This window comes from Sciurus carolinensis, chromosome 7 (assembly GCF_902686445.1).
Source record: "Sciurus carolinensis chromosome 7, mSciCar1.2, whole genome shotgun sequence".
Lineage (NCBI taxonomy): Eukaryota > Metazoa > Chordata > Mammalia > Rodentia > Sciuridae > Sciurus > Sciurus carolinensis.
The window spans coordinates 150,391,353-150,418,406 of record NC_062219.1 but is presented as its reverse complement, the minus strand read 5'-3'; the positions used below and the strand labels follow the sequence as shown (position 1 = coordinate 150,418,406).

Sequence of the window (27,054 nt, the reverse complement as noted above, 5' to 3'; positions counted from 1 at the left end):
CTCAAGGTTGTCACTAATGTCACTTAAGGGTATTTCAATAGTCTCAAGTAGTACAACATCGCTGCTAACTTCTGGCCTATCTGAATCACTCACCTTAACTGGCCCAACTCACTTAGACATGAAAACATTAACTAATAACTAATATCTACAGAAACAAAAAAAAAACACAGTATACCTCTGTTGCCCAGAGGACAGTGCTGAAGAAAATCAGAGCTAAAGTGGATGTCTTCAGAAAAATTCTCTAACTGGTTTATACAAACTGTTTCCTTTTTTCTCCCATCATAAATACAATACATGACTGTGTCCACAAAAAGTCATAAAGTTAACACATCACATGTTAATTTCAGTTAGAGGTGAGCATAGCTGTGGGGGAATGAAGAAAATACTTTCACTCCTTAGGCAACGATTCTATAGTTTTATATTTCCCTTTGTATGTGTGTTATAATAAAACTATTTGTGAATTTGAATCCTATAATTTTCACAATTTATGATTTTTTCGAATTTTATTTCCTTTTCTTGCCCCCTTTATTAGTATGATACAGTTGAACAGAGTGGGTATGGTTTTTTGTTACCTATTCTTACATGTACACAATATAACAATTTGGTCAGTTGAGTGTCTATCAATTAAATTTTCAAGTATAATGAAGAAAATCTCTAAAAAATTTATATGGAGTTGCACTCGGAAACACAATGTTGAAAAAATACTAATTTGTACGCCTAATAATTTGCAGTAGTTGCTAGATAAATCACCTATGTTTAATATCCTCATTAACTGACACATGGAAAAACAGACACCAGTTAAGAACATCAGCAAGAATACCAGGTGCATAAATTAGGTTTCTGGTCAAATTCTTGCCCCTTCTGAAAAATCCTTCAAGTAATCATGCCGCAGAGACCTTCCTCTGACTGGCAGTGAGACTCAGTGCGTCTCCTGTTTCTCTTCCAAAACTAGCCGAGTGTGAACACACAGGGTAAGAAGACGGATATTAAATCAGGGAAAAAATGTAGGGAGGAGTCAATAAATCAACCAAGGGTCTATTTCTCTCTACTAAAAGAAACATTCCAAATTCATGTCGATAAAAGCTTTGGCTAGACTAAATAAAGCAGTGGGTTTGGAATGCGCACTTTCTGCGATACGGGGTGTGAAGTACTGAACGCAGCACTCCAAGTCACTTGCTAAAAGGAAAAGCACCCTGCCAATAACTATTAACCCACAAGATTATGAGACAATAGATTATCTGATGTAGGATGTAAAAACACACCACTGTTACACACACATACTATAAACAAGACAGAAGAGGAAGTTCATGGTCTAAGCAGTTATGTGTCAACACAACAGTTACTCATGTTAAAGATAAGTCTTACTCCATGCTGAGAGATACCAGACAATCACACTTTCCAGCAAGGGATGACTCAAAAGCACTCTGCTTATCAAAACTCCCCATCAGTACCGCTCTTTCCTGGTCCAACAGTCCCACAGAGAAGAGCGGTGGCCTCCCCCATCAGCTGATGGGCAACCTCCCTTTCTCTTCAAAGACTCCCGGAAACCCCACTGGCTCTGTTTTTCAAATCATCAAAAAATTGCGGAAAGCAGGAGAAATCTGAGTATTCCACTCAGACTTCAGAGGCTGATGGATTTCATTTAACTATTTTTTCTTTTCCATGGAGTCTAGAGATGGGATGTAAAGGCTCTGAAATGTGACATTTACCTTCAAGCGAAAAGAAAACAGAAAAGCAGCAAAAGAAAAATAAGCCATGTAAATATAATCTGAGGGGTTAAATCTGGTAACATCTATTAGTTAAGTATCTATAAACTTCACAAAGCTGAAGAAGCAGGTATGTAAAGTGATGTAATACTTAAACAACTGACTGATTCAATAAGTAGACTAAGTCACACACAATTCTAGAAACACTTACCTTGAAAAGACTGTCTGGCTCTATCTACTAGTTCGTCAATGGGATAACTGGCCAAATTTCCTCTGGCGTGTTTAGTTTTGCAGTACGTACATGCATTGAGACACCTGTTCAAATGACAGCAAGAAATAAGACTCAAAGTTTTTAAAACAATGTATACACAACAGGAAGAAAGAACTGTAGTCCTACTTTAATGACGGCTGCTTACTTATAAGATAGTCATAAAACAATCATCTGAGTGTCTCTCATTTATTTCCACCAGGCAAAGCAATTTGCAATTCTTTTGAATTTCACCTACTCAAGAATGATAGTACAAATCATAATATTATCTTAAAATACACATATCCATGAAGAATAAAGTTTGTAAAATGTTACAATTATTCAAAAGAAATTCAACTCACATTTCTGTAAGCCTTTGATATTTCTTTGGCCATCAAATAACTAGAACATTTTAGTATTGTCTATACATACCTTTTTATTAGATATTGTTATGATTTAGATATTAGGTGTCCCCAAAAAGCAAGAGATGCAAAAAAAAGTGTAGAGGTGACAGCCTTAACCTAATGGGTGCGATACTGCTGATAGGGATTAACTGGGTGGAAACCAGGCAGGTAGGGTGCGGCTGGAGGAGGTGGGTCACTGCGAGTTTGCCTTCGGGGTTTCCATTTTGTGCAGGTGCACGGAGCAGTTCTCTTCCCCTCTGCTTCCTGATGGCCATGTTCTGGACTGTCTTCCTCCTCCACACCCTTCCACCACAATGTGCTGCCTCATCCTGGGCCCAGAACATTGCAGGTGGCCATCTATGGACTGAGACCTCTGAAACCAAGAGCCAAATAAACTTTTCCTCCTCTAAAACTGTTCTTCTCAGGTCTTTGATGCACAGTGGTGAAAAAGTTGACTAAAATAGGAAAGATGAGGCAAATTTGTTTAGCTTTTAACTAATGATACATACATGTGCATATATACAAATATATAATACGTATATATGTAACATAAATTAAAAAGGATATAATAAATAATATGCATATATTATATGATAAATATTATATATCTATAAAAGTAGGCAACATAGCATTCTCATAAAAATACACCATTAGAAATTTTCATTCCTTGAGATAAAAAAATATTAAAACATGTTCAGTGTTTATTCTCTGGGATTATATTAGTTGAAGTAAAGAAGTGGAGGGCTGGGGTGCAGCTCAGTGGTATAAGTGCTTTGCCCAGCATGCATCGTCCCTGGGTTTAATCCCCAGCATCTCCCTATGTCCCCCCTGACACATGCACAAAAAAAATTAAAGAAGTAGAATGAAAATATTAGCTTTTGGCAATTTAAAAATATCATTTTGCAACCAGGTGCATTGGTGCATGCTTAAAATCCCAGTGGCTGCGGAGGCTGAGGCAGGAGGATCTTGAGTTCAAAGCCAGCCTAAGCAACAACAAGGCAGTAAGCATCTCAGTGAGACCCTGTCTCTAAATAATATATAAAATAGGGCTGGGGATGTGGGCCAATGACTGAACGCCCCTGACTTCAATCCCTGGTACCCAAAAAAATATAGGGAGAGAATATTTCTGATAGTATTGATATATGATAAAAATTACCTTTTTCAATTGACAATGTTGATTCTATATTTATAACTTGAAATTTAAAATAAATTTCTTATTCCAAAATAAACAGTGACAATATAAAAAAATTGCTCTATGTCGAAAAAATGAGGGTCAACACTGAACAGAAAAAAAAGGAACACCTCCTTGGTGATTCAACTGCTATAATGAGCAATAAGGTTCCCAAAATACCATTGATACACACATACTTTAAATTTACATATCAAGAAAAACAACTTTTAATCATTGAACCTGTCCAATATGTGATTTTATGGTTACATAACTATAAAATACATACAAATTACTGACCTCAGGAAACAGACAATGCCTAGTTTATGGAAACCTTTGCATGGACCCTGTCCGTATGGTAACGGGTATCCTTTGAAATGCGTCTTCCTGTTCAGACTCCACCTGACCTTGAACTTCCAGGACTCCCTTCCTCCCCAGCAATTCACATTTAGTCAACATAAACCATGGCCTCTTATCAAGAGGCTCTAACTCCTACTGCCACAGGTCTTCTCTGTGTCATCTCTGGCCTTTTCCTGGTGTGGAACGTGACACCAGCCCTGTCCCAGACACTGATAGAGACACTGATGTTCACGACCTCACTCTGCCCTTCCAGAGACGAATGCTACGCCTTCACCTCACAGACAGGAACATGCCTCTAAAAATCAAATCAGGGGTTGGGTTCTATCACCAGCACCAAAAAAATTCCCAAAACCCAGAAGAGCAAAAATATATTCTAGATATATACAACCGCAAAAGATAGGCAGGCTGTCCCCCACAGGAGGCACAAAGGGGACCGCTCCCACCCGCCTCAGTACAGACCGCAATGAGAAGCTATTTGTCTCCTTTCCTCATAAGAATCTACAGCCAGACCTCCTGTCTGTTCACTGGCCCAAACTTGTCACTTCCATCCTTGTTGCTGTCCTCCACAATTTTTGTTTCACATCCTCTTGCTGGATCTGTGGCAAAACGTGTCACCTGTGTGACTTGCCCTGTCGTCTGGAGATCTGCTGCTTGGGCTCTCAAAGCCAGGTGCTGGCACACAGGAAGACCGGCTCCCTCTGCCGCCTCCAGTGTCTCTGAGGTCATCTGCTCAGTGCAGGGCCCTGCCATGCTCCTGGGCACCCCCAGGCCATCGGTCTTCAATGAAGAGCTCCTTAAGTTAAGGGGACCATCTTAACAGAAGCCACTCCTGTTTCTGACCTCTGTTTTTCTTAAAAGCCACTATCTTATGAAATGCCAGTGGTGGGAAGGGGGAAGGGAAGAAAGACAGGAAGAAGAGAAGATAAACATGCATTTTAAGCATTTGTAACAAAAATAAGTATAAAGCACTTGGAACAGTCCCTGCACCTAGGGAGTGATCTGTAGGTATTGGCCACTAGTTGTTTAATGCAACTGTTTTAAGCAACGCTGAGAGGAAATAATCATACATTTTCATGTTCCAGGTGTACCAAACTTTGTGGAACAGATGTGCTGCTGATAGCTTGGCTTAAAAGTCAACTTTGGAAACCAAATCATATTTTCATACTGTTTCATTTAATAAAGGTAGAAAGGCATTCCCCATGGAAAAAACATTCATAAAAATGTACTAAAAAGTTTAAATAAAACAAGATGACAGTCTAAAACATCATATTCAAAATAAATCAGGAAGTACAAATATTACATTGAGAATTCAAAATATTCTTCACTAAATGATTCCCGGGGGTTAAAGTTGTTAACAGGATATTTTTGGAGTCTCTACTCTTTATAAGAGGGGTTCATTCTTATCCATAGTGGTCAAAATCATGTTCTGATTATTAATAGACTTTGATAGTATTTAATACTTCATATTAAAGTGAATGCTTCTAAAGTGCACATTTCTTTAAGCATGTTCCAACAGGACGGGCTCAAGCATTCAATATGCTATGTCTTACTTTTTAAAAGGACAGAGCTTTGTATAATGCACAGGAAAAACACAGTGCCAAATCAGAAAAGAAAGAGAATGAGCTTTTTGATGCTTAAAAAAAAAAAAAAGTTTCAATCACCAGGGTTTGTGTTGACCAATCATTTCAACATGTCAAGCTTCCCTTATAATCAAGGACTTCATAATAGGAGCCCTTAGTAGATAGTTTCAATTATCAGTAAACAATCAAATATTGTCTAAGAGTCAGAACACCGAGCCAGTTTCTTCAACTGTCAGAAAACAAAAGATCTTTGAAGGTTGACTGTTGAAAGCCAAAACCAAAATGAGATGACTGTTGAACTTCAAGGAAGATGCAGAGTCCTGGGGACTCCGCCTGGGACTGAAGGATCAGTCCAGAACCACCGAGCAACCATGCTGTGAGGTCACCAGACAGGAAGTAACTAGTCCTACAAGCAGTATAACCCTGAAATCTCAAAAAACATCTGTATAGAATATTCTTCAATTATATAAACTAAATAACAATACATTTTCACAAATTATAATGTCCCAAGGGGTGTGAACATGTTATATATCAATTTAATATGCAACTACATAAAGCAAATGAAAACTAAGCTTTACTATATTTGTCTTTTTTTTTTTTAAGTGCATCTTTAGATATCACAAGTCTGGAATAATTTAAAACCCAGTGTCACACTCTTAAAAAGTCACCCTTATTGCTTTTGCTTTTTTTTTTTTTTTTTTTTCTAAATAAAGGAAGGGAGGAAAAACTGTCTGATGTGACTGGGCTTCTGTTTCTCCCTACTGGGTCAAGGATAAGTCTGAGTTACCTAGAGTCAAGCATTAATACTTCAAACCAACACACACTTCATTTTTAATCAACCGACAGAACATAAAGTCTTTCTCAAAGCTTCAAATGTTACTGAACAATAAGCCCTTAGTAAGAGCTAAATCTTGCAAAAACCATACTGTAATCTGGCCACATTCTCCATTTTGAAACATCATCCAGCAAAGGAAAAACCGAAACCAAAGAAACAAAGAGGTCACACAACACAGACTGTCCCACACTACATTGTTAAATATAGCCTATTGTGAGTCTTCATCTTGGTTTTAAGTTTTTCCAGGAAAAGTCCAAACTTTTTGACCTTTCAAATAAATACAAGAGACGCTCACATCAGCAGAACATGATTAGATCTTCAAGTGATAATTTATTAAAAACCTTTTCGCCAAGATCAAAATCCTGAACAAAGGAGAATGGAGGACTTGTTAAGTTAGCAGAACACAGCTCCAAACCCTCAATTCCTCTGCCGGTCCCTTGCCAGGAATCCTCCGCCTGGTCAGTCTTCTCTCCCCACTCCAGTCTTCTTCTCATCTTTGGATTTTATCTTCAAATGTGCCATTTCTGGAGTTACTTTTTTTCTGCACTAGAATATCTGTACTATCCTCTGGTTTCTCTTTAGATCATATAAATCATTCCTTCTTTTACTAAAATACTTATGCTAAATTAAAATACATTTGTACTGTAATTTCTCTTCGTTTCTTCCTATTTGGTACATCTTTTGCTTCAAAACGTGCGTGTATTTTATCTCCCCTGGTTTCTCCTTCACTTTGCCAGGAAGAATTATTCTGATCATCAGGGCTCATCAATGCTTATAAAATTCAGCACCAACTTAAAAATCACTTTGGGAGGAAGAGAGGTTAATAGAAGTAAAAGGCAGTTGCTGAATACTTGCCAGACCCTCAATTACCCATTTTATGTTAACTGTTTCGTTGATCATTGCAACAATCTTGATAAAAATATTCTTATTCCTGTCTTTCATAGAGGAAACTGAGGCTCACCAAGACTAAGAAACTCACAGGAAGTTATAGAGAGTTAAGAGCCTGATCATTCTTAGCTGAAACTCCTTCACCAATTGCACTCTGTGCTTCTCTAGACACAAAGACACGTGTGCAGTGTGTGCTTATCTTAATATTACTCAATTGCCATTTCCTTAAGGAACAGGTATATACTTTACCAGTTTTAATATCTGCTATAGCATTTAACAAAGTACCTTATATACTATTAAAATGCCAATAAATACTAGAAGTTGTTGAATTCATAATGCACCAGATCAGGTTCAAGCCAACACTTGGGTGCACTGCTAGGAAGCATTAAGAGGAAAGGTAACCAGTGAGACACAACGAGACGGGGACAGAGAGTCAGGAGTGCAGAAGGCAAGGGGCAGTAATATGGATCTTACCAGGCAAGAATATCAGTGCTCTGTCAGAGAGGCCAGGACAGGAAGCTGGGAACAGGAAACCGAAGCGTAGAGACTAGAACTGTGAGACTGCGAACCCACCCAGGATAAAATCACACTACATACAATCTGTCTGGTATGGCCAGTCAAAGAAACGAGAGGGCCTGGGTGTCCAAAGAACCCTCATTTCAGCCTTGACAATTTGTCGGCAATTCTCAGAACTTTGGACACCAGAGTAACACATTTAAAATGTACACACAGGACATCAAATTGGATATCAACTTTGTTTTGCCAAGTGAGGACATTCTTTTAAAGACGTTAGACTACCTTGTACCCTATCACTGCTATTTTATAAGAAACAGCCTCGTGTCAAGTTAGGGGAATGTCACAACACAGGCTCCAACACGCAGCTTCATGAGCAGCTCAATCCACTATCCCCGCACCTCTCACCTCCCCACAGACCAGTGAAAACCCACCAACGTCTCCAGAACCAATTGCTGTGCATGACTCCTAACAATTACCAGTTTTCCTTATGTTTCTAAGGAAATCCCCAGAAAAAAGATGTACAGAAAAATGAGCGAGACAGTGGCTTTCTTTAACTGAATGCTAGCCTGACATTCAACTGGTGGAGATGTAGAGTAAACATCATCATTAGCAGGTAATGGCAACGCCAGCAACTTCCAAAGTGCCGTTTCTAGTCAGTGGTTTCTCAAACTCCAGGGCCCATAATAGGAAGAACCACTTTCTGACCGCTTACAAAAACAGCAGCTTCCGAGGAGATGGAACTCTGTCAACCAAAAAGTGCACTCTCCCAAAATTTCCCCTCTTCCACCTACACTATTATTTTTAATTTTCTAAAACAATGGCAATAGTCACAGAATTAAGGCTAAGATACAATCTGCCCCTTTCAAAGTCAGCAGAGGAGACAGCCACAGTTGCCAAAAAGGGTTTGCTAATGAAGCTGGCACTTAGCGCTGGAGAGCCCACACCACGTGGCAGATCTGAATTAGTTTAGGAATGTCCAAGCTGGAAGTCAGGAACTCTGGAAGCAAGTGTATCATCTCCTACAACAGTCAGAGATTTCATTTACACCGTGAATGAGCATATGAATCTTTAACATACGTATGATTTATCCTTTAAAAATATAATTATTCCACGCAAGGGTATTCCTAAATACCCTTGAATTACAGTGGAGTTATATACTAGTAAACTCATCGGACTTTGAAAACACTGTAAACTTAAAATGCAGTCAATGCATCTACCTACGGAGCACCTGCCTCAGCAGCACAGCATGCAGCACAGGGTCAGGTCTCCTGTCATGGCTGCGGGGCTCCCGAGGAGATGCGGCTCACTGAGGCTGCCCAGCATCACCCGACAGGATCCTCCCACAGACTGCTACCTCAGGGAAAGATAGAAGTCAAAGTACAGTTCTTAGGGAATGTGTGTCACTTTCACACTCTCCTAAAGTCAAAACTCCTAAGGGAATTGTCTGAATACCGGTCAAGTTAAAACAGCTCAGAAGTACAGCAGGCACTCTTGCCCAAAGCCCTGGGTTCAGTCCCTGACACATGCAAACGTAGATGTACACATGCATATAAATCATATCCAGAGAAGTTTACCTACACTCACACTCTTCTTCCCATCTTACCCCAGCTGTTCTTGAGGTCTTAGAGTTTGCTTGCTTTTTGGCTTGGTTTTATTCCTTTTAGGTACAGATACCTGGCCCACTTACCAGACAGTGAATCAGAATCTGTAAGAACATAAACAAGGCACATGTGTATTTGCACTATTATTATAGGCCTGAGTTATATGCTTGAATTTTTGTGATGATACCAGAAACAACACTTATTTCCTGCGAATTAATAGTTAACGCTCATCTGCTATTAAACTAAAACTATACTTCCAAAAAAGGGTCACCATATGGGAAGTAATCTGTAGCAAAGACTTACCTAGGGGTTAACCCAAAGATCTGACTAGACCATATGCTAACTATAGCACCCAAAAGGCCTGAATAATGGACCTTAAAATATGGCCTAAAAGCACAGGAGTATCAGCGAGAGCTATTGTTTCTGCTTCCTCAGTGGCTCTAGAGACTGACGTCTGCCAAGGTGCAATCTCACAGGAAACACTGGTCGGAGCTAATTCTATAGCATATAACAGGTACCCTATTTTGGCGCCTGGGATAAAAGGTATTGTTCTAACACTGGTCAAAACATCCTGAGAAAAGGGGGAAAAAACCAAACTTATATTTCAAGGGTGTTGGAACTATAAAGCTAAATTCAGATAAATACCTAACTGTGTGGGAAAACTAACTGAAAGTGTTTGGGTCAAATAATGGTCTAATTACATCATAAAGACCAATGGGGCACTTACATTGAAATGGGAAAGTACTACCTAAGCACTTACCCAACGGCCCTCCATTTTTACATCAACAAATGTTCTGAATGTGAGGCTACACTTCTGTGAGCAGAATTCAAATCCTTGACTCCAGTGTTTGAGATTATTACCTAAAGCAAGGCCCAAGACAAACGCCATTTACCAGGGAGGTGCATGAGGGAGTGAGCAGGCCTCTGCTGAGCTGGGAGGCCGATTCTCAAAGTCACTGACGAGAAGTTTCTCCCACAGGCCTCTGCTGCCCAGTGTGTCCTGTGTCCTCTCCCTGAGACCTGACATCCTATTTTCTTGACGGACTGCAAGGATCTCTATCAGTTCTGTAATAGCTCTTTCTTCACTAGCACGGGGGAAGCAGTCAAAACTACCCCATTAAATGTACAAGTCGATCCTTTACAAAGAACCACAGATTCTCAGAAATAGCAACAGAATGCTTGCCTAGCATGGCTGAGGGCCTGGGTTCCATCCCCAATGCCCCCATCAATTAAAATAAAAAAACCCAAAAAACTCAAAAGGAACACTAATGGTAACATCTTCGAGTTGAGCAATATGTCTATTGAGGGAAATTTCCTTACCAGGAACTGGTGGGCCCCGTGGGGTTTAACCTAGAGAAACCATCCTGGCAAAAGTGACTCACCAGAAAGCCCTGGCTTCCAGAGATCTCTTTCTTTCCAACTGCAACGCCATTCAGTGCGCCATGGGAGAGCTCTGGATTAAGTGGTTTCTCTATATGATTACCTCACTGAGCTGCCAGCTTTATGTTTTGTTTGGTTTTGTTTTGTTTTAATATTTTCAGTTACAGATGGACATGATATCTTTTTTTTGCGTGTGGTGCTGAGACTTGAACCCGGTGCCTCACACGTGCTATGCAAGCACTCTACCACTGAGCTATAACCCCAGCTTCTGCTTTATGTTTTTAATGGTGTTTTATTTACTCTGAGGTACTGGAAATCGCACCCAGAGCCTCATACATACAAGGCAAGTATATACTACTGAGCTACACCACCAGTCCCGTGGTTTTTTTTTTTTTAATGATAGCTCTTATACTATCTATATATACTATCTATATATTATATGTTGATAACATGATGACTGAAACTCAGTGTATCATACAGACTTTATAATGCAGCCATCAATTTGATTTACCTAAGGGCTTTTCCTTTACCACTACTAATTCTTTTTTTTTTTTTTTTTTTTTTAATAATTTTGAGATAGGGTCTCATGATGTTGCCCAGGCTGGCCTGGAACTCAGAATCCTTCTGCCTCAGCCTCCTGAATACCTGGAATTATCCCATTGCCAATTCTTGAAGGCATCTTCAACTTCAAAACAGTTATCCTAGCAATTCACTAACAAAAAAAGTAGTGTGGAATGGGTCGCCATTTCATAGGAGTTACACTCTGGTTTCTCTTCCCATCTCCATGGAAGAGTTTGGAGGCTGGAGGGAAAGAAACTCGCTGGCATGTTTTCGACAATCTGGAAAAGGCAAGAGAGGAGGAAGGGTATCGCCTGTGGCGCCTACAGCTGCCCATTCCTTTTTCCTGCTGAATGCTTTCCACATACACAGGGCTTTACCAGCTGCCCCCTCTGAAGCCATGACAGCAGAGGGTGACAAAGGGAGACAGGAGGCTTGGACAGGAGAGGGGACTTGTTTTCTCTACCTTGCTTTTCTTCTTTTAGTTCTGTGTGCTGGGAATGGACCAGGGCCTTGTGCACTAAGCAGGAGCCTGCCATGGGCTACACTCTTGCCTCTCCTGTCCTCATTTCTGACACCATTTTCCACCTTCCAAAGGGAGAATCGAATATCAGAACTCTTAACCAATGAGCTAATGCCTTAAATTTCATGATTTGCCAAGCATTGTTACGGGTGTTTCACCTAAAACAACTTCAAGTGGAGAAAAACTTAAGCGTGATGCAAGGTGAAGCCTACTTCTTCTCATCTGGATTAACATATGCTGGGGCTGAAGGCAGAGAAGGGCAAAAGCACACCTCGAGAGCTCAGCCTTCTTGGCCTTTCTAAGCCCAAATTGCTAAGTCTGGCCATTTGGACCCCAGTGGGGTTCAAACAGAAGTCATCCACACACGAGGTAAATGAAGAAGTCCAGCTTAGGTCTGTGAGAGCAAAAGTCGGCAAAGCTGGAGCCTCACGGGAGATGAGACTGGCACGCAGAGCCAGCCAGCCCCCTCCACACAGCTGTCCCCAAGCACCCGCAGGAAAGCATGGCCCCACCCAACAAGGCAGGCCAAACTGCGAAGCAGCCCAGGTCCAACAGCAGAGGCTGAGGAGGGGAAAGGGCCTCGTAACAAGGCCCCGGGGCACCAGGGGAGCCTGCTCGCCCTCCAAGAAACCTCCAGGATCAGAAAGGATGGCCGGCAAGGTCTTTGGCTACTCTTCCTGCAAAAGGAACTGACCACGAGCCAACCCACTGGTAGTCCACAACCTGGGTTTAAAGGGAGTTTGCCCAGATCACACACAGCGTTTAAGTCAGGGGTTCTTGTTTTATTTTTTGCAGTGCTGGGGATGGAACCCAGGGCTTCTCACATGCAGGGCCGGTGCTCTACCACCGAGTTGCACCCCAGTCCTGATTTTTACACTGGACAGTGCGCATCAGATGTTCTGGGAGGACAGATCAAAGCACAGATGGCAGCAACTTAGGAGCTTTGAGGTGACATTCAAAACTCTGCCGTACACTGCTTTACGACAGCCTGTGGTCTCTGCTGGTCAGCCTGTGTTCATTCCAAAGGGAGCTGCAGATCCCAAATGGGTGGTCCTTCGAAAGGGCACCTGAGATGTGGCATGGAGGCCAAGGAAAGAGAACAGGTTCTCGGTTCTACCACATGCACTAAGAAATGGTAAAAGCAACGTCCTGCCGGCACCAGAAGTGCATGCTGAGCATGCAACCACACACCATGGATAATGAAAAAATTTCATAATCACACATGGATTATGAAAAAATGACCAATGTGTGTTGTTTCCTATTATCCTTCTTTACTTACTTTTAATTTTTGTGGTGCCGAGGATGGGGGACCCAGGGGCTCATGGACACTAAGCAGGTGCTCTATCACTGAGCTACACCTCCAGTCACATTATCTTCCTCTTAAAAATGGGCATTTTTAGACAGGCACATGGTGCACATCTGTAATCCCAGTGACTCAGGAGGCTGAGGCAGGAGGATCACAGTTTCAAGGTCAACCTCTGCAATACAGTGAGAACCTCTGCTACTTAGTGATACCCTATGTCAAACCAGAAAGAGCTGGGGATGTAGTTCATTGGCAAAGTGTCCCTGGATTCAATCCCCCGTTTGGGGGGGGGGGGGGGGGCGGGTCATGCAATCATCCTGCACTGGCCTCACCATTATGACTGGACATACCTGTCATTCTTCACCATTATGAACAGACACAAACATGTTATTTTTCACCATAAGTTACAGGAACATGAAGAGATATATCAGACTAGGGAGTGTGGACTGTGTATCACCCAGAGATCCTGGTCTCGGCACCTGATGAGACCGAGTTTCCCTGTTTGGGGAGGGAGTGGTAGGGAGGGCCTGTCCTTTAAGGGTAAGCTTCAGTTAAGAACGTGTAGGAGGAATGGTGTGTGGTTGCTTGGGAGCTAAAGGTGAAGTGCATGTTCTTAGGTTCCTGCTCAGGAATCATCTCTGAGCGCTGGTTTTGTCCAGGAATCAACTCTTCTCTCATGCAGTCTAGAAAGCTCGAGAGAAATGAACCTGGCACTGGTTCTGGACTAAAGCATGCTTTTCCTTTTCCTGTAAATGGTGAGTTCAGGAACTCAGACCAAGTCAACCAGCATGCAACATTCTCATGGAAACTGGAATTTGCTCAGAAATGCAGGGACAAAATTCCTATCAACAAAATGATTCTGGAGAAAACACTGCTTTAGGTTCAAAACGGAGCCCCTTCCATTTAGAGACTGTGACGAGTCTGCACTCAGGAAGAGTCGACCCTTCAACTGTAAGCCCAGAGAGCTATCACCACAGAAGCCACAGAAAAATGCAGTCAAGGCACTGGGTTAGGTGCAGCTCTTGACCTCAAGTTACACCGGTCATTGCATCTCATTATCAGATCATCTGTGATCTGCAGCTGAACATATGAACTAAATAAGCAACATACTTACTAAATCCACTGAGAATCTCCAAGAACCATCTAACCAGTGCTTGCTGCAATAATTTCACGTGTGTCTTAACCTCAATGGTTTTCTTGGCATTTGAAATCTATGTGCCAACATTAAGAAATGCCTTGTATCGGGTCATATGAGATTTACAAAATGAACAGAGTATTCTTGTCCTCAAACTAGAAAAGCATTATGATAGGCATGACCCAGAGACTATAAAATGTACTCTGCAGGGAATGGGTTAGGCTTCCTGAATTCTGGGGTTTCCTATGACTCAAGAATCATACGAAGAAAATCAGAGAAAGAACCCCAAAATGAAATTATTCTAGTTCAACCTTCTGGCTTTACAAATAAGAAATAAAGACCCAGTGATTTGCCGATTAGAAGATTTTATTTCCTAAAATGCAGTTTCGTACTCCACACCAACCTGTCTTCCATGGCAAAGACAAGGCTGAGATGTGCCCCAGTCCCACCCAACAGTGATTCTCAACAGAAGAGAGGAGAAGCGGGGGCAGCAGATGGTGGTGGCGTTCCCAGTGCTGGTGGGAAAACAGTTTCTTTTATTGTGGCCTTATTACTTCAGGGGTTCTGTGTGACTTTCTGTTAGTTTGTATCAGTTTTTAAATTTGGTCTCAAAATATATGATTCCAAATTTCATTTATTAAAATAAAAATGAAACAAGTCTCTGGAAACAAAGCTTCATAAACAGAATATTGAACAGTATCTCAGATTACTGTTTGCAACTTCATATAATCTCTGTCAAGTGCTTCAAAGATCATGGCACTCTTTTCTGTAACTGGGTCACCTATGTTTGGAGAAAGAAAAAAGGGAGTCACACCTCTATTAATTTTTGTTGATAATCAAAAATTCAAGGTTTAGGTTAAGAAAAAAACTTCAGTTATAATAATAGCATTGGTAGGTAATAATCCATTTAAAGTAAGCAAACCTCCATAAAAAACCCACTTTCTGGATCTAGTTCATTCTCATATTCATGCTGAAAATCACTGGCTGAGGTCTATGAAGGCACACAGTAGTGTTTTCAGGCCTGTCTTCTACGGGTCTCAGAAAGAAAGTATGTCAGTGTCAATCTGTTCCATACTCTCAGTACCGGACCTCAGATAAAATACTTGATGTTACATTTTGTTTTCTTATCTCAGTCTTTGGGAGACTTTAAACACAGTAGTGTTTTCAAGATTCCTGTACACAATATTCTACCTGAGCCCAGGGTGAGGGTCACCCATATGACCAAAGTCGAAGAGCAAGGCCTGGTGTCTCACCCACCCAAGGACATTTGGTGAAATGAGGAAGGGAGCAGAAGGCCTAACGTAACTGGCATCTGTAGCACTCACTGCATTAAGTACGCAGGAATCAAATGAATTGCCAAGGACTACATTCTGGAAGCGCAGATTCCTTTCAGGCTTTGCTGGCGTGTACTGACGGACTCTCAAGAAAACTGGACAAAACAAAATGCAGCAGACGCTGGGAAAACCAAGGGTACGGCTCCTATAGCAAAGAGCCGCACAGCTCCTCCAAGAGCAAAGACCTGAATTCCCAGATGCTCCAGCAATTCCACTCCTGGGCACGGGCACAGCAGTGGAAGCAGGGACTTAGCGAACTGCACAGATCATGCGCAGTAGCAGTTGGAGATGCTGCCTGGGAGAGGCGCGCACAAACACGATGTGGTGTATACACACAGTAAACAGTGTCTGGCCTTAAAAATAGAATTTGACACATGCCACACCCTAGTGAATCTTGAGGACATTATGTGAAGTGGGACAGTCAGTCACAAAAAGACACTAAATGATTTCACTCTTGAGGTACCAAGAACAGTCCATCTCAGAGATGGGAAGCAGAATGGTGGGTAAGGGACCGAGTTTCACGAGAACAGTTTCAGGTTGAGAAAACGAGAAGGTTCCGGAGATGGTTATACCACAGTAAGAATGCAGTTAATGCTTCTGAGCTAGACATTTAAAAACAGTAAAAATGGTCAACTTTATATACTGCCTATTTTACCACAATTAAAAAGAAAAAGTAAAAGACTCGTTTCTGACATCACATCATAAAAACTTCACAAGGAAAAGAAAATTCTATAAACACTTCAAGAGTTCACTGATCACCTAAAGATCATCAATGAACCCCAAGTTATAAATGCCTGCTAAATTTCAACACCAATATGATGAAAGAGGAAATGTAGTCCTTTTTATAAAATTAGCTCTCTGTTATTCCTGTAATGACTGCCAACTAAATCCCATGCCTAAATATAATAAAAGTTTATTGAAACAACAGAAATTGTTCTTCCTACTTCGAGGTTGTCTTTCCCACACTGAAAGAGAGCGAGAGCAGCTCCTCATTTGCTGTTGGTGTTTCGTCACTGTTTTCAGACAGAACAAGAGGTCCGCTGCCCACACACCAATTCTCGGCATCAACACCCAGCTTCTTATGCAATTTTAAGTTCTGTTGGCAACTTGAACACATTTTTTCCAACCACAAACAAAACTTCTTTTGATACTCTAAGTGAAGGTTCAAGGAAATGTTTTCAATAAAAAGACTATATAAAAAAAATAATGTGGACAAGTATCAACAGTCTTAGGAAACTGTACGTGGCAACTCGGTGAAACTTCAGTTCTACATGTAAGTCAGGCAAAACTTGGTAGCTCATCACCTGAATCACCTATCCTTATGTCTTCAACCAGAAACTTCACAAATGATAAAAGAACTCAAAAGTCCCAAATGCTTTAAAAAAAAATAAGGCAAAAGCACATTATTTAGTATTCCAAGCAATTCCACAATTTCATGCACTTCTTCAAAAATGTTTAAAAAACTACTTTGCCATAGTCCTTTATAATAAAAGTATTTAGCTTTCATTGATCATTTCTTAGAGTTGTAGAAAACTGACTTCTGAAGGTGAGAAGTTTAAAAAAGCTTAAACCCTAATAAATACTTTTAATATCTCGTAAAGATGTTTTGTTGCTAAAAACCCATCTGTAGCACTAGAAAACCACAAAGACGAACAACAGAAGTTGTAGAGACAGTGCAGCCAGGGTCTGCTGGAAGCACTTTACACCTGTGAATCAACCCATTAAGTCCTGAGTTTTCAATTCTACAAGCAGTTCAACGAAATTGACATGGCTGCATTCAAATAGCTTGGAAATCATAATGTTGAGCTTATTGTATAATTTATAATCATTAATGACATCATCAATGTCAAAGAATATTATCACTAACCGTTTGCCTACTACTTCTCTCAAAAGAATAGAACCACGAAGACAAAGATTTGTTTCAAAGTTACCATCAATGATATACTTTTTGCTCGATTTAAGATTTGTAGCGATTCCATAAATGAAAAGAGGGACATAATGGGTTAAATTAATCCTGAAATCCAGCCTATAGGGTAGGTACTAATAACATTTCCTGTTTCATAGAAATGAAACTAAAGCATGGAGACAAAAAATAATTGGAGAAATATCACACATATCAGACACCTGACTAAGTGGGACGCCCAGACAGTCAGACTGCGCCACCCGAGCTCTGAACCGTGGCACACGCCAGCCGCAGGATCCACTGGGGAATAGGTGATGCTGATAACACCTAACAAGCTCTGTAATTACGAGCTCTGTGAAGTATTTCAGCTGTCTTTTTGATCATACTATTGTTGGGTGTATTTGCTTTGTAACTGTGAGCCACTGTACTACAAGACTATAATTCACAGGATTTAACATTAATGAAATCTAGATTTTCTTGGTACTATTCAAAATCAAGGAGAAGGGCTCCTTTAAAAATTTTTGCTAATTTTGCCGTCAATATACAAATACAAAAATAAAGCCAAGGAGTCTAGTATTGTACACAACAAAGGAATAAACATATCAACTCCGGATAGAATGAAAAGGGCAGGTGACCAATCAGACCTTACATGAACGTACAGTCAACATTTTCAACATATTAGCCTCAAGACATTGAAGTATAGGTAAATTGTCCAAAATAATTGGAGGTTTGGAGGAAGGACAGAGCTGATGATAAGTCTGACTCATAGGCATCTCACAGCAAAACAAAAACCACCAGACATTTATCTCTTAAAAACAAAGGACAATGAGTCTGGCACCAGCCTGCAAAGCAAGAAATACCATGTGCAAGTCAGACACTCGTGTGCCATTTAAAAATAAGAAGGGGAGATAGGCACGTGATGAGAGATGACTTCTGAGTCTGACCTTCTATGAAGTACACAATTCCATTTATAACTTCCCAAAGTATTTCAAAACATCTGAAAATAGTAAGTTTCACAAGACAAGCGAGAAAAAAAAAAACTGGGATGACCCTAAGTAAGCCAGAGGATAAAATACAGTGCAGTAAGAAGTCACTATGTTTAGGGAGACAAAAACCTAAGACACTGGTCACACTGGCTGTATTATTTTGAGTGAGTTCCCCTCCTCCCTGTATGAACATGAACTCTAAAAAGCCAAAATTCTCTCCCTAAGCCTCCCAGGTGAGCATTGACTCTACTTAAAAAAAAACCTTTCCCCAACTCCACCTTCTATCTCAAAGTAGACCGAGGGTGGACACATCCACGTAAACATAGACACCACTTGAAGATGACAACATGAAACAATTACTGCAGCAAGAACACATCTTCTGGAACTAAATTCAGGTCCTATCTGTGCACAAAGAGAAAGAAGCTAAAGTCCCTCAAATGTAATATAGTCATTTCCCCAAAACGACCCAATTTTAAAAAATAGAATGGAGAGGAGACACAAGTCCAACAACAACAAAAAATACCATAAAAATAAAGATTGCAGTGGGGTTGGGGGCCTGTCTATAGAGCCTGCCCATATTAGGAATTTGGCAATATTTGATTGTTAGAACTAATCATCATTGAGGCTTGCTTAGTATCTGTAAACTGGAACCATTTAAGATTCATTAATTACATTTGCATTGTCAGCAACAGTTTTAAAGTATTTACTGTAAATAGAGCCTGTCACTAAGGGATGTGCTTTCATGTCACACACAGTGCCAAGAGGACAAGCAGTGCTTTAGGAGTTCATCAGAGCTGTTTTAAGCACAGGATATGACACAATATTACTACTTACAACGGAAGTGCTAAACAAAGTAAGACCCCACTGAAGTTTCTAGACACTCTCCACTTCGGGGTGTTCTTGTCTGAGACCGGCAGTCACCTCTCACAGACCTGCACGCACCCGCCTTTGGAGCAGACCTGCTTTTTGGCTCTCTGTGTTGCCTCTCACTGGCATCCCTGGTTGGGAACCCTGCAGGCTCAACACAACTCGGTTTGAAAACCTCAGGCTTGCCGAATCAGGCTTCAAGTGACCTTGTCAATTAACTCATGTTCGACGCACACTTACTGAACATATGAAGTGTGTTTGCAGAATACAAAAGTGATTAAATAAGAATTTTAAAAGAATATGATCCAGGAGAGAAGAGTGGAAAGGAACAAAGAGAAGGAAGGAGAAGTGGAAGAGGAGCTACCTAGAAGCTAAGGGAAGGGCTAAGGCAGGGAAGTAACTGGCATTTCCGGATCCTCCCAAGACGAGCTTTGGAACTTGCCCTCTGTAGCCAGCTCCTGAGAACAACTGGCGACAAACAGCAGAGATACACGCACGGATGTAACTGGAATTACCATCCTACCACAAACCCTCTCCTAGAAAGAGCACACCTCGCTCTTCTATTACTTACCACAGACAGGTCACTGCAGTAGGCAGGTGCTTCAGAGCAGAAGTAACCAACAGCATTCCCTCCCCATGGCATTAATAAAAAAAATCCATCATTCTAGCATGTGTCTCTTGACAACAAGCTGTCGAGGGGCCTCCGCAGTCCCACCTCCTGGAATCCATGCCTCTGCAGTCCCTCCTGAGTGTGGCAGATCTCTACCTTCTAACCAACATCATGTGGCCAAGGTGATGCTAGGCTGCTTGGGCGGCACGTGCTATAGGACTGTAGCTTCCTGCACTGAGCGAGCTCGCCTTTGCTGGCTGTGAAGATGTCACCGTCACAACGTAAGCTACCACCTTTCAGGCAACATCGCAAGGAGCTGAGGGAGGCCTGTGGCTGAGGCAACCAGAAACAGAGGCCCTAGAGCCAACAGCCAGCGAGGACGTGCCAGCAAACACAAAAAGTGGAAACGTCTCTTGCTCCAGCCAAGACCTCAGCTGAGACCAGCCCTCAGACACCCTGCCTGCAGACTGGCAAAAGACCCGAGGCTGTGAGCAGACTCCCCACTTCAGGCGTGGGGAAGTGTGTTTCAAGAGCCATGTTTGGGGGAATATCGCTATTCGCTGGTAAAACCCACCACAGTGGCTTTCAGACCTATCACGTCTTCTACTTTGATGATCACCTGAGGGTCCTAACAGGACTCCTGGCAGAGCCCAAGCAGCTTCACACACATTAAGCCTCACTGCAGGCCAGCATACCCATGGCAGGTGAGAGAGGAGCAACAGGTGGGCGGGGCTCCTCGGGTCCCGCCCACACCACACCTACGGGAGGGCAGCCACACTGGTGACCTGCAACTCGCAGGCATCGCGGTGGCCAGCCACAAAAATGATCTAAAGCACCATTTTCTAAATTGTAAGTTGTGGTAGGCATTTCATTATTTGACATTAAAACAGACTAGAAAATATCAGAGTGCCTTTGGAGACACTTGCTGTATTGATACAGCTCAATTCTATAACTACTAAGGGCTCTTTGGCACTGCATCATCAGTCAGAAGGACTCGTAGTCATGTGTAGGAAAACATGACAGCACCACAGCAAGAGCCACCAAAGGAAGAAAGAACCCTAACCAGATCCAGGAGAGCATCGTGCAGGGCATTTCAGGCAGGCCCTGAGTAACAGAGCCATGTCAAGGAGTGACACAGTCTCCAGCAGTCAACAGCCAGCTGCATGTGCACTATGGGAGACAGAGGGAAAGGAGCAGAGGGGACAGAAAAGGAGACTGTGAGCCTGCACATCTACCAGCTGTTCACCCGGCTGTCGAGGAGGCCAAACACAGGCTGACGAGTATCCATTTCACTTACTAGAGATCCACAGCCAACGTTTAAACACACTGCATTCAAGAACAGGATGCTGTTTGCCATGTGGCCTGGTGCGCTGAGTTCTGGGACTACCTGTGAGAAGCATCCCAGGGCTGGCTTACATCATCACAGGTTATGATCATGGGAAGTGGGGCTGAATGGCACCCAAGATACTCAGCGATGTTTCAATCTGGCCAAGCACATGGACAGCCTCCTTTTCGATTCTGCCTCTTCACATTTGGCAAATAAACCAATTTGGTGAAAATAAGTCAGCATTAATTCATAACCAAATATATTCTTGTTGCTCAAAATTTGCTTCCATCAACATTACTTCATTAGAACTTTTCAAAAAGCACTCTGACCTATACTATAAAATACATTACACAAACTCAGCTCTGTGCCAGGGGCTAGCACACCTTCCCTGTAAAGTAAATAGATCAAGTTTTAAGGGCCCTAAGTCTCTCTTATAATACCCACCAAAGCAGGGAAAATGCCTTTCTTTACAGAAACAATCAGCGGGAAGGGTTTGGCAGGGCCCTACACTGGTGACCTCCAATCTCTGTTTTCTTTCCACTGATTTACTTCACATAAGAGTAAAACACAACCCTTCTCCGCACACTGGTCTTTTCATGATTTGATTCTGTTGGGCTTCCTGAAGCGTGTACTGTATGCCAGGGACAAAGTTAAGTTCATTACCTCCAGTGTAATAGAGTAACTTTTGGAAATGAATGAAGAACACAGAAAGAGTCCTGTCTGCTGTCTTCAAGTCAAATGCAACCTCTTCTCACCTTGACCATAAGCATGCAAGCCACTCATTCAGCAAACACCTCCCAAGCCCACCCTGCACCAAGGTGCCCCACACACCACAGAACAAGACAGACGAACCAGATCACAGGTGCTTACATTCTGGTGAGTGACAATGTTCACAACAACAAACCTAATAAGTCAGTGAGTGGCACATGGAAGGGCTTCTGTGGAAAAGAGAAGAGAAAGCTGGCTTGAGGTGCCAGGGAAGGATGGAAGGGAATTTTAAATGGTGGAGGGAGGTCAGGTTTGGGGGCCGGGAAGACTGCTCCTGAGGACAGGCCTCCAGAGGGGCGCTGACGCTGGGGGTGGGCTTCCCCCAGGCCCCTGGGCTGCAGCAGCTGGCCTGCTCTCGCTCCTTCCATTCCGATTCTGTCCCCAGATGGTCTCCACACAGCAGTCATGTCCATCGGGTCCCACCCATCCTGGCTCACAATCAAACCCACCAGAGCATCTCACTGGGACCCTACCACCCTCCGCTCCCGTTTCAGACTGGCTTCCCACAGTGCCTGCACCCAGAGGCTTCCTTGCTGTGCCATGCCAAGCACCTCCACTCCCAGGACAGTACCAAGACCACCAATTCTGTAGACATCTGGAGGGACACACACAAAGGCTCGTCAGTTGGACGAGTAGGTGGCAGGATGCAATCTGAAGCTTCAAGCAGTGTGGCTCCCCGGCACTGCCACCTTTATGGGTGACTTTCCCTCCCTTGAACCAAGGCATATAAGCACTTGGCTCCAACATGCTGTCACATTCCAACCAGAAACTGGCACAGATGCTACTGTGTCAGGGTCGTAGCCAATTTTCTTAACGTAGGTGCTGACTTCCTTGACGATTTCCTCATATCTCTTCTGACTGTAGGGTGGCTCAGTGGAATCCATTTCGTTAACACCAACCATCTGACGTATCACACCAGTGGGTGAGCCAGAAGGGCATGCTCACGGGTCTGCCCGTTCTTGGCAATACCAGCTTCAGATTCACCAAGACCAGCAGCAACAATCAGGACGGCGCAGTCAGCATGAGATGTGCCTGTAATCTTGTTTTTTGATAAATTCTCTGTGTCCTGGGGCATCAATGATAGACACGTAATACTTGCTGGTCTCAAATTTCCACAGGGAGATTCAATGGTGACACCAGGCTCATGCTCAGCTTTCAGTTTATCCAAGACCCAGGCATACTTGAAGGAGCCCTTTCTCATCTTAGCAGCTTCCTTCTCAAATTTTTCAATGGTTATTTTGCCGATCCCACCACATATGTAGATCAGACGGCCAGTAGGGGTAGATGTGCTTGAATCCGTGTGTCCAACAACAATGGGGTGGATGAGTCTTTTCCGCTCCCATTTTGGCTTTGACAGTGGTGGTTTTCACAACACCTGTGAGCTGGCGGCAAACGCGTTGTGAAAAAGCTCACTGATACTTTTGGATATCTCATATATTTCTATCTTCCGATTTCTATATTTAACATCCATTTGTGAAGTAGAAATATAAAGAAATTCACATACGTTTTTTAAACTTCACACTTTGTATTTATTTTCCAGTATAAAAAAGAGCCTCATTTGATTACTGATCAAAGCTTGTAACATAGCACAAGATGGCATATGTCATGATATTTAGATTTCATACCTGAATACCTGGTCCTCTTCAGATAATACCTACTGGGCTAAGTGTTCTGCCATTAAAGTTTTGTGAAACGAAGTTCAGACATAAGTCTGACCATCAGGAGTACAAAAGATAAAGCCCTTAAAAGAAATTGCCAGTAACAATGAATATACTGCAATTTCTTTTGAAAACAGAAAATCACAGTATTCCTCGAAGCCTGGAGTCAGAAGAAGCTTATAAGGCACACTTATCAGACAGTCTTAAAAGATATGTTCTAATCAATTTGCCTGTCAATGTGAGAGAAAGGCTTACTTAAAAGTCAGCTGAAATTTCTTAGAATAATCCAGAAGACAATCATCTTAGCGAGAAACATCCCTTAACCTGGGATCAAAAAATATATTCTGGATTAAAGTATTTAAGCTTCCAGATAATGGAAAAGCAATGCTGCAGACATTAAGTCAAAGACTTGCAATAACATGTTAGCTACATGAAATGGGAAAAAAACTGAAAATATGATTTGAAAAAAGTAGGCCCAGAAATTGTTCTGTACAACCAGATCAAGTGAGTTCCTTGGGAGACACAAGTAACTCTACTTCAACCACATGATAAAAGTATAAATCACCAGGCACCTGTGCCATCCATAAGCTGGTTAAGAACATACAGAGCGAGGAGCTTTCCCAAACACATTCCATATCATCTGAATTCTGAACACAGGCAATAACCAAACTGTCTCACCAGGATGAAAAGCTTCTCTCAGGACCTCAAGGGTACCACATGCCCTCTCTGTGACTTTAGGGGAACAAGGCACTTACAAAGAAGTACCACACTGGTATGATGTAACATACTCGGGAGAATTTTAATCTCTATGAATTTACATAAATTCTTAAATATTTGCTTAAAGTATCTATTCTAGCACAGCCTCCTCCCTGATTCTGAATGAGGTCTTACAAATTTGAACCACAAGTAGGTAATTGCATAATCATGTTTGTTTTCAGTGGTAAGGATACAGGTCTATAACTTTTTTTAATCTATAACTTTTTTAAAGCAATTGATTCAATTAAAGGAGACAGAAAAGTAATGGTAGTTCAATTTTAATGAGAAGACTCATCAGTTTTCTTAAATACAAAACAGACAAAAGAGATTATTGGTTGAGACTTGAATTGCTATTTATAACACCATCTGACAATGCTACAATAATCTGAGTTTATTGCTCCACAGCATGTAATGACTGAAGTGTGAGACACATGATATTACAATTAAAAGTGCAATTTGTAGGATTTAATCCAGAAACACGTCTCAGGTGAAGAAACTACTAACGCCACCATGAGACACGTTAGCCAAGACCTTGATTGTGACAGTTAACATCTGGCCCCATAGACCAAACAAGACATTGTGAAACTCTGAAACAAGCAGTCCTCTCAAGTGACTCAGGAGCTCGAGGGAGCACCTCTGGAACGGCTGCCCCACACTAGGAGCCACGATGTGAAGGAACTCTTGGTGGAGAAGATGAAGGGCTGGCGGGGAGCCGCAGGCCTGGAGCAGGTGAAGACCTTTCCTCAGAACGGGAGGGCGGAGGGCTGGGCCTTCAGGCGGAGGGAGACACGCTGGGCCCACACTGCCCCAGCATTCCTTGAGTGCACGCATCTCATCGCTAAGACCTTGATAAAAGCTCCTCGGTGATGTCAGTCAGGAAAACCCTCAGCCTCTGACAGGAAATCTGTGCACTCCTGGACCACAATGAGCCGCTGAGACAAAGCGGGTGTCTGTGCCGCCCAAGGCCAGGGCAACAATAAACGACAAGCAGCCTTCCAACCCTTCTATTCTAGACGGGAGCTGGGGATCCAGCCCAGGGCCTCTCACACGCTAGGCGAGGAGTTCCACCATGGAGCATACCCCCAACCCCTCCAGAGAGGGCTTTTACAACACGAAAATTCCCCATCTCATTTAAAGAAAAAAAGTCAGTAGCAGAAAAATTAGGCATCTACTTTCCCTGACCATCTAAGAAACAGATGCTTAAAAGCCTGTAATTTACTCTGAAGAGATGGCATATGAATGAGAGTTTAAAGAAAGACTGAGCAAAATCCCACTTCAATTTTTAAAAATGAGTGGCCTGAGAAGAGCTTGTTGGGATGTTTATTCGTATCGCCTCTCTCTAGTCTTTAGGTACGCATTTCAACAGGAAGAATGAATGCTACATTCATCCTTGGAAATCAAGGCCTAAGGTCTGGGTCCAATTATACCAGTAACTACTGACATGATTCTGTCTTCATGTTCTAATACATAAGTGACTCATTACCAGCTTTTGCAGTTTCAAGAACAAAAGAAAGTCATGTAACATAGCGCAGTACATGGCACACAAGATCGCAAAGAATGTGGTGTCCTTTCCCACATCCTGTCCCCATAATCTACTAGACACCTAATTAAAAGGTACAGTGCTAAGGCCACGACAATAAATAAATAACTCACCGTAACACTATAGAGTTACTAACCTTTAAAATAACAAAAATACTGATGGAAGTGATAAATAAACTTTAGTTCAAGAAATGAGGAAAAGAACTGAAGAATGTTACAGAATACATAAGAACCAATATGAATATCACAAGAAAAGGGCTAGGAATGGGTAGTTAAACCCATCTCAAGCCACCATTAATTTTTGATGCAATTTGATTAACTTTGCTGTTTTATGATATGTGTTTGGGAAAAATGCCATATTCATTAATTTTATTCACTTAGAGATAAAAATAAATTAAATTAGTTTTTAAAATGATACAAGAAGATTCTCATCTTCTAGTATTAACTTAGATACAAGTCCTAATGAAGTTTAATAAGCTCAGATACCACTTCTATATTGAAGCTCGGATAGGTGATGGTAAAAATTTGCATTTATGGGTAAACTGTAAGAAAAGCTGGCTGCTAGCACATCTCAATACTGACAAACTCTAGGGTTGATTTGGCCTACAGCAATATTCTTTTTACCCTAAAATTCACTTATAGAAATAAAAGCACAAAGAATATCTTGAAATCACTAAAGGAAAAATAACCAAAGACGGTACTGGTTTGAGTTGTGTTCCCTCCGAAATTGCATTTGTGTGCAATCTGGAAATATAAGACTGTTCAGGAAACAGGGCCTTTGTAAAAGTCATTATGAGGAATTCAATCAAGAAAGAGGCAAGCCCTAATCCAAAGAGTGATGTCCTTCTAAGAACAGGGAAATCTGAACACAGATGCAGAGAAAAGAAGGTGTCTTAGTTCTCCATTGCTGGGACAAAACACCTAAGAGAAACGGCGTACAGGCAGAAAGATTATTTTGGCTCTGGCTCATGGTTTCTGAGGGTCCAGTTCATGGTCAGCTGGCTCCACTGTTCTGGTCCTGAGGCAAGGCAGAGCATCAGAGTGGCCAGGAAGCAGATTCCTGCTCTTCCCTTCCAGGGACAAGGTAGACCCTTTCAGGGCA

At 42.0% G+C, this 27,054-nt stretch overlaps 1 protein-coding gene across 5 annotated transcripts in view; it reads right to left on the bottom strand.

The window, feature by feature from the left end:
* Window positions 1-27,054, bottom strand: part of Cdkal1 (CDK5 regulatory subunit associated protein 1 like 1) — a 560,769-nt gene that overhangs the window by 321,000 nt on the left and 212,715 nt on the right. For all 5 annotated transcript variants that reach the window (XM_047558430.1, XM_047558429.1, XM_047558428.1 and 2 more), the window contains exon 9: window positions 1,918-2,021. In XM_047558430.1, coding sequence (XP_047414386.1) covers window positions 1,918-2,021 — 104 coding nt within the window. The remainder of the gene's footprint in view (window positions 1-1,917; window positions 2,022-27,054) is intronic.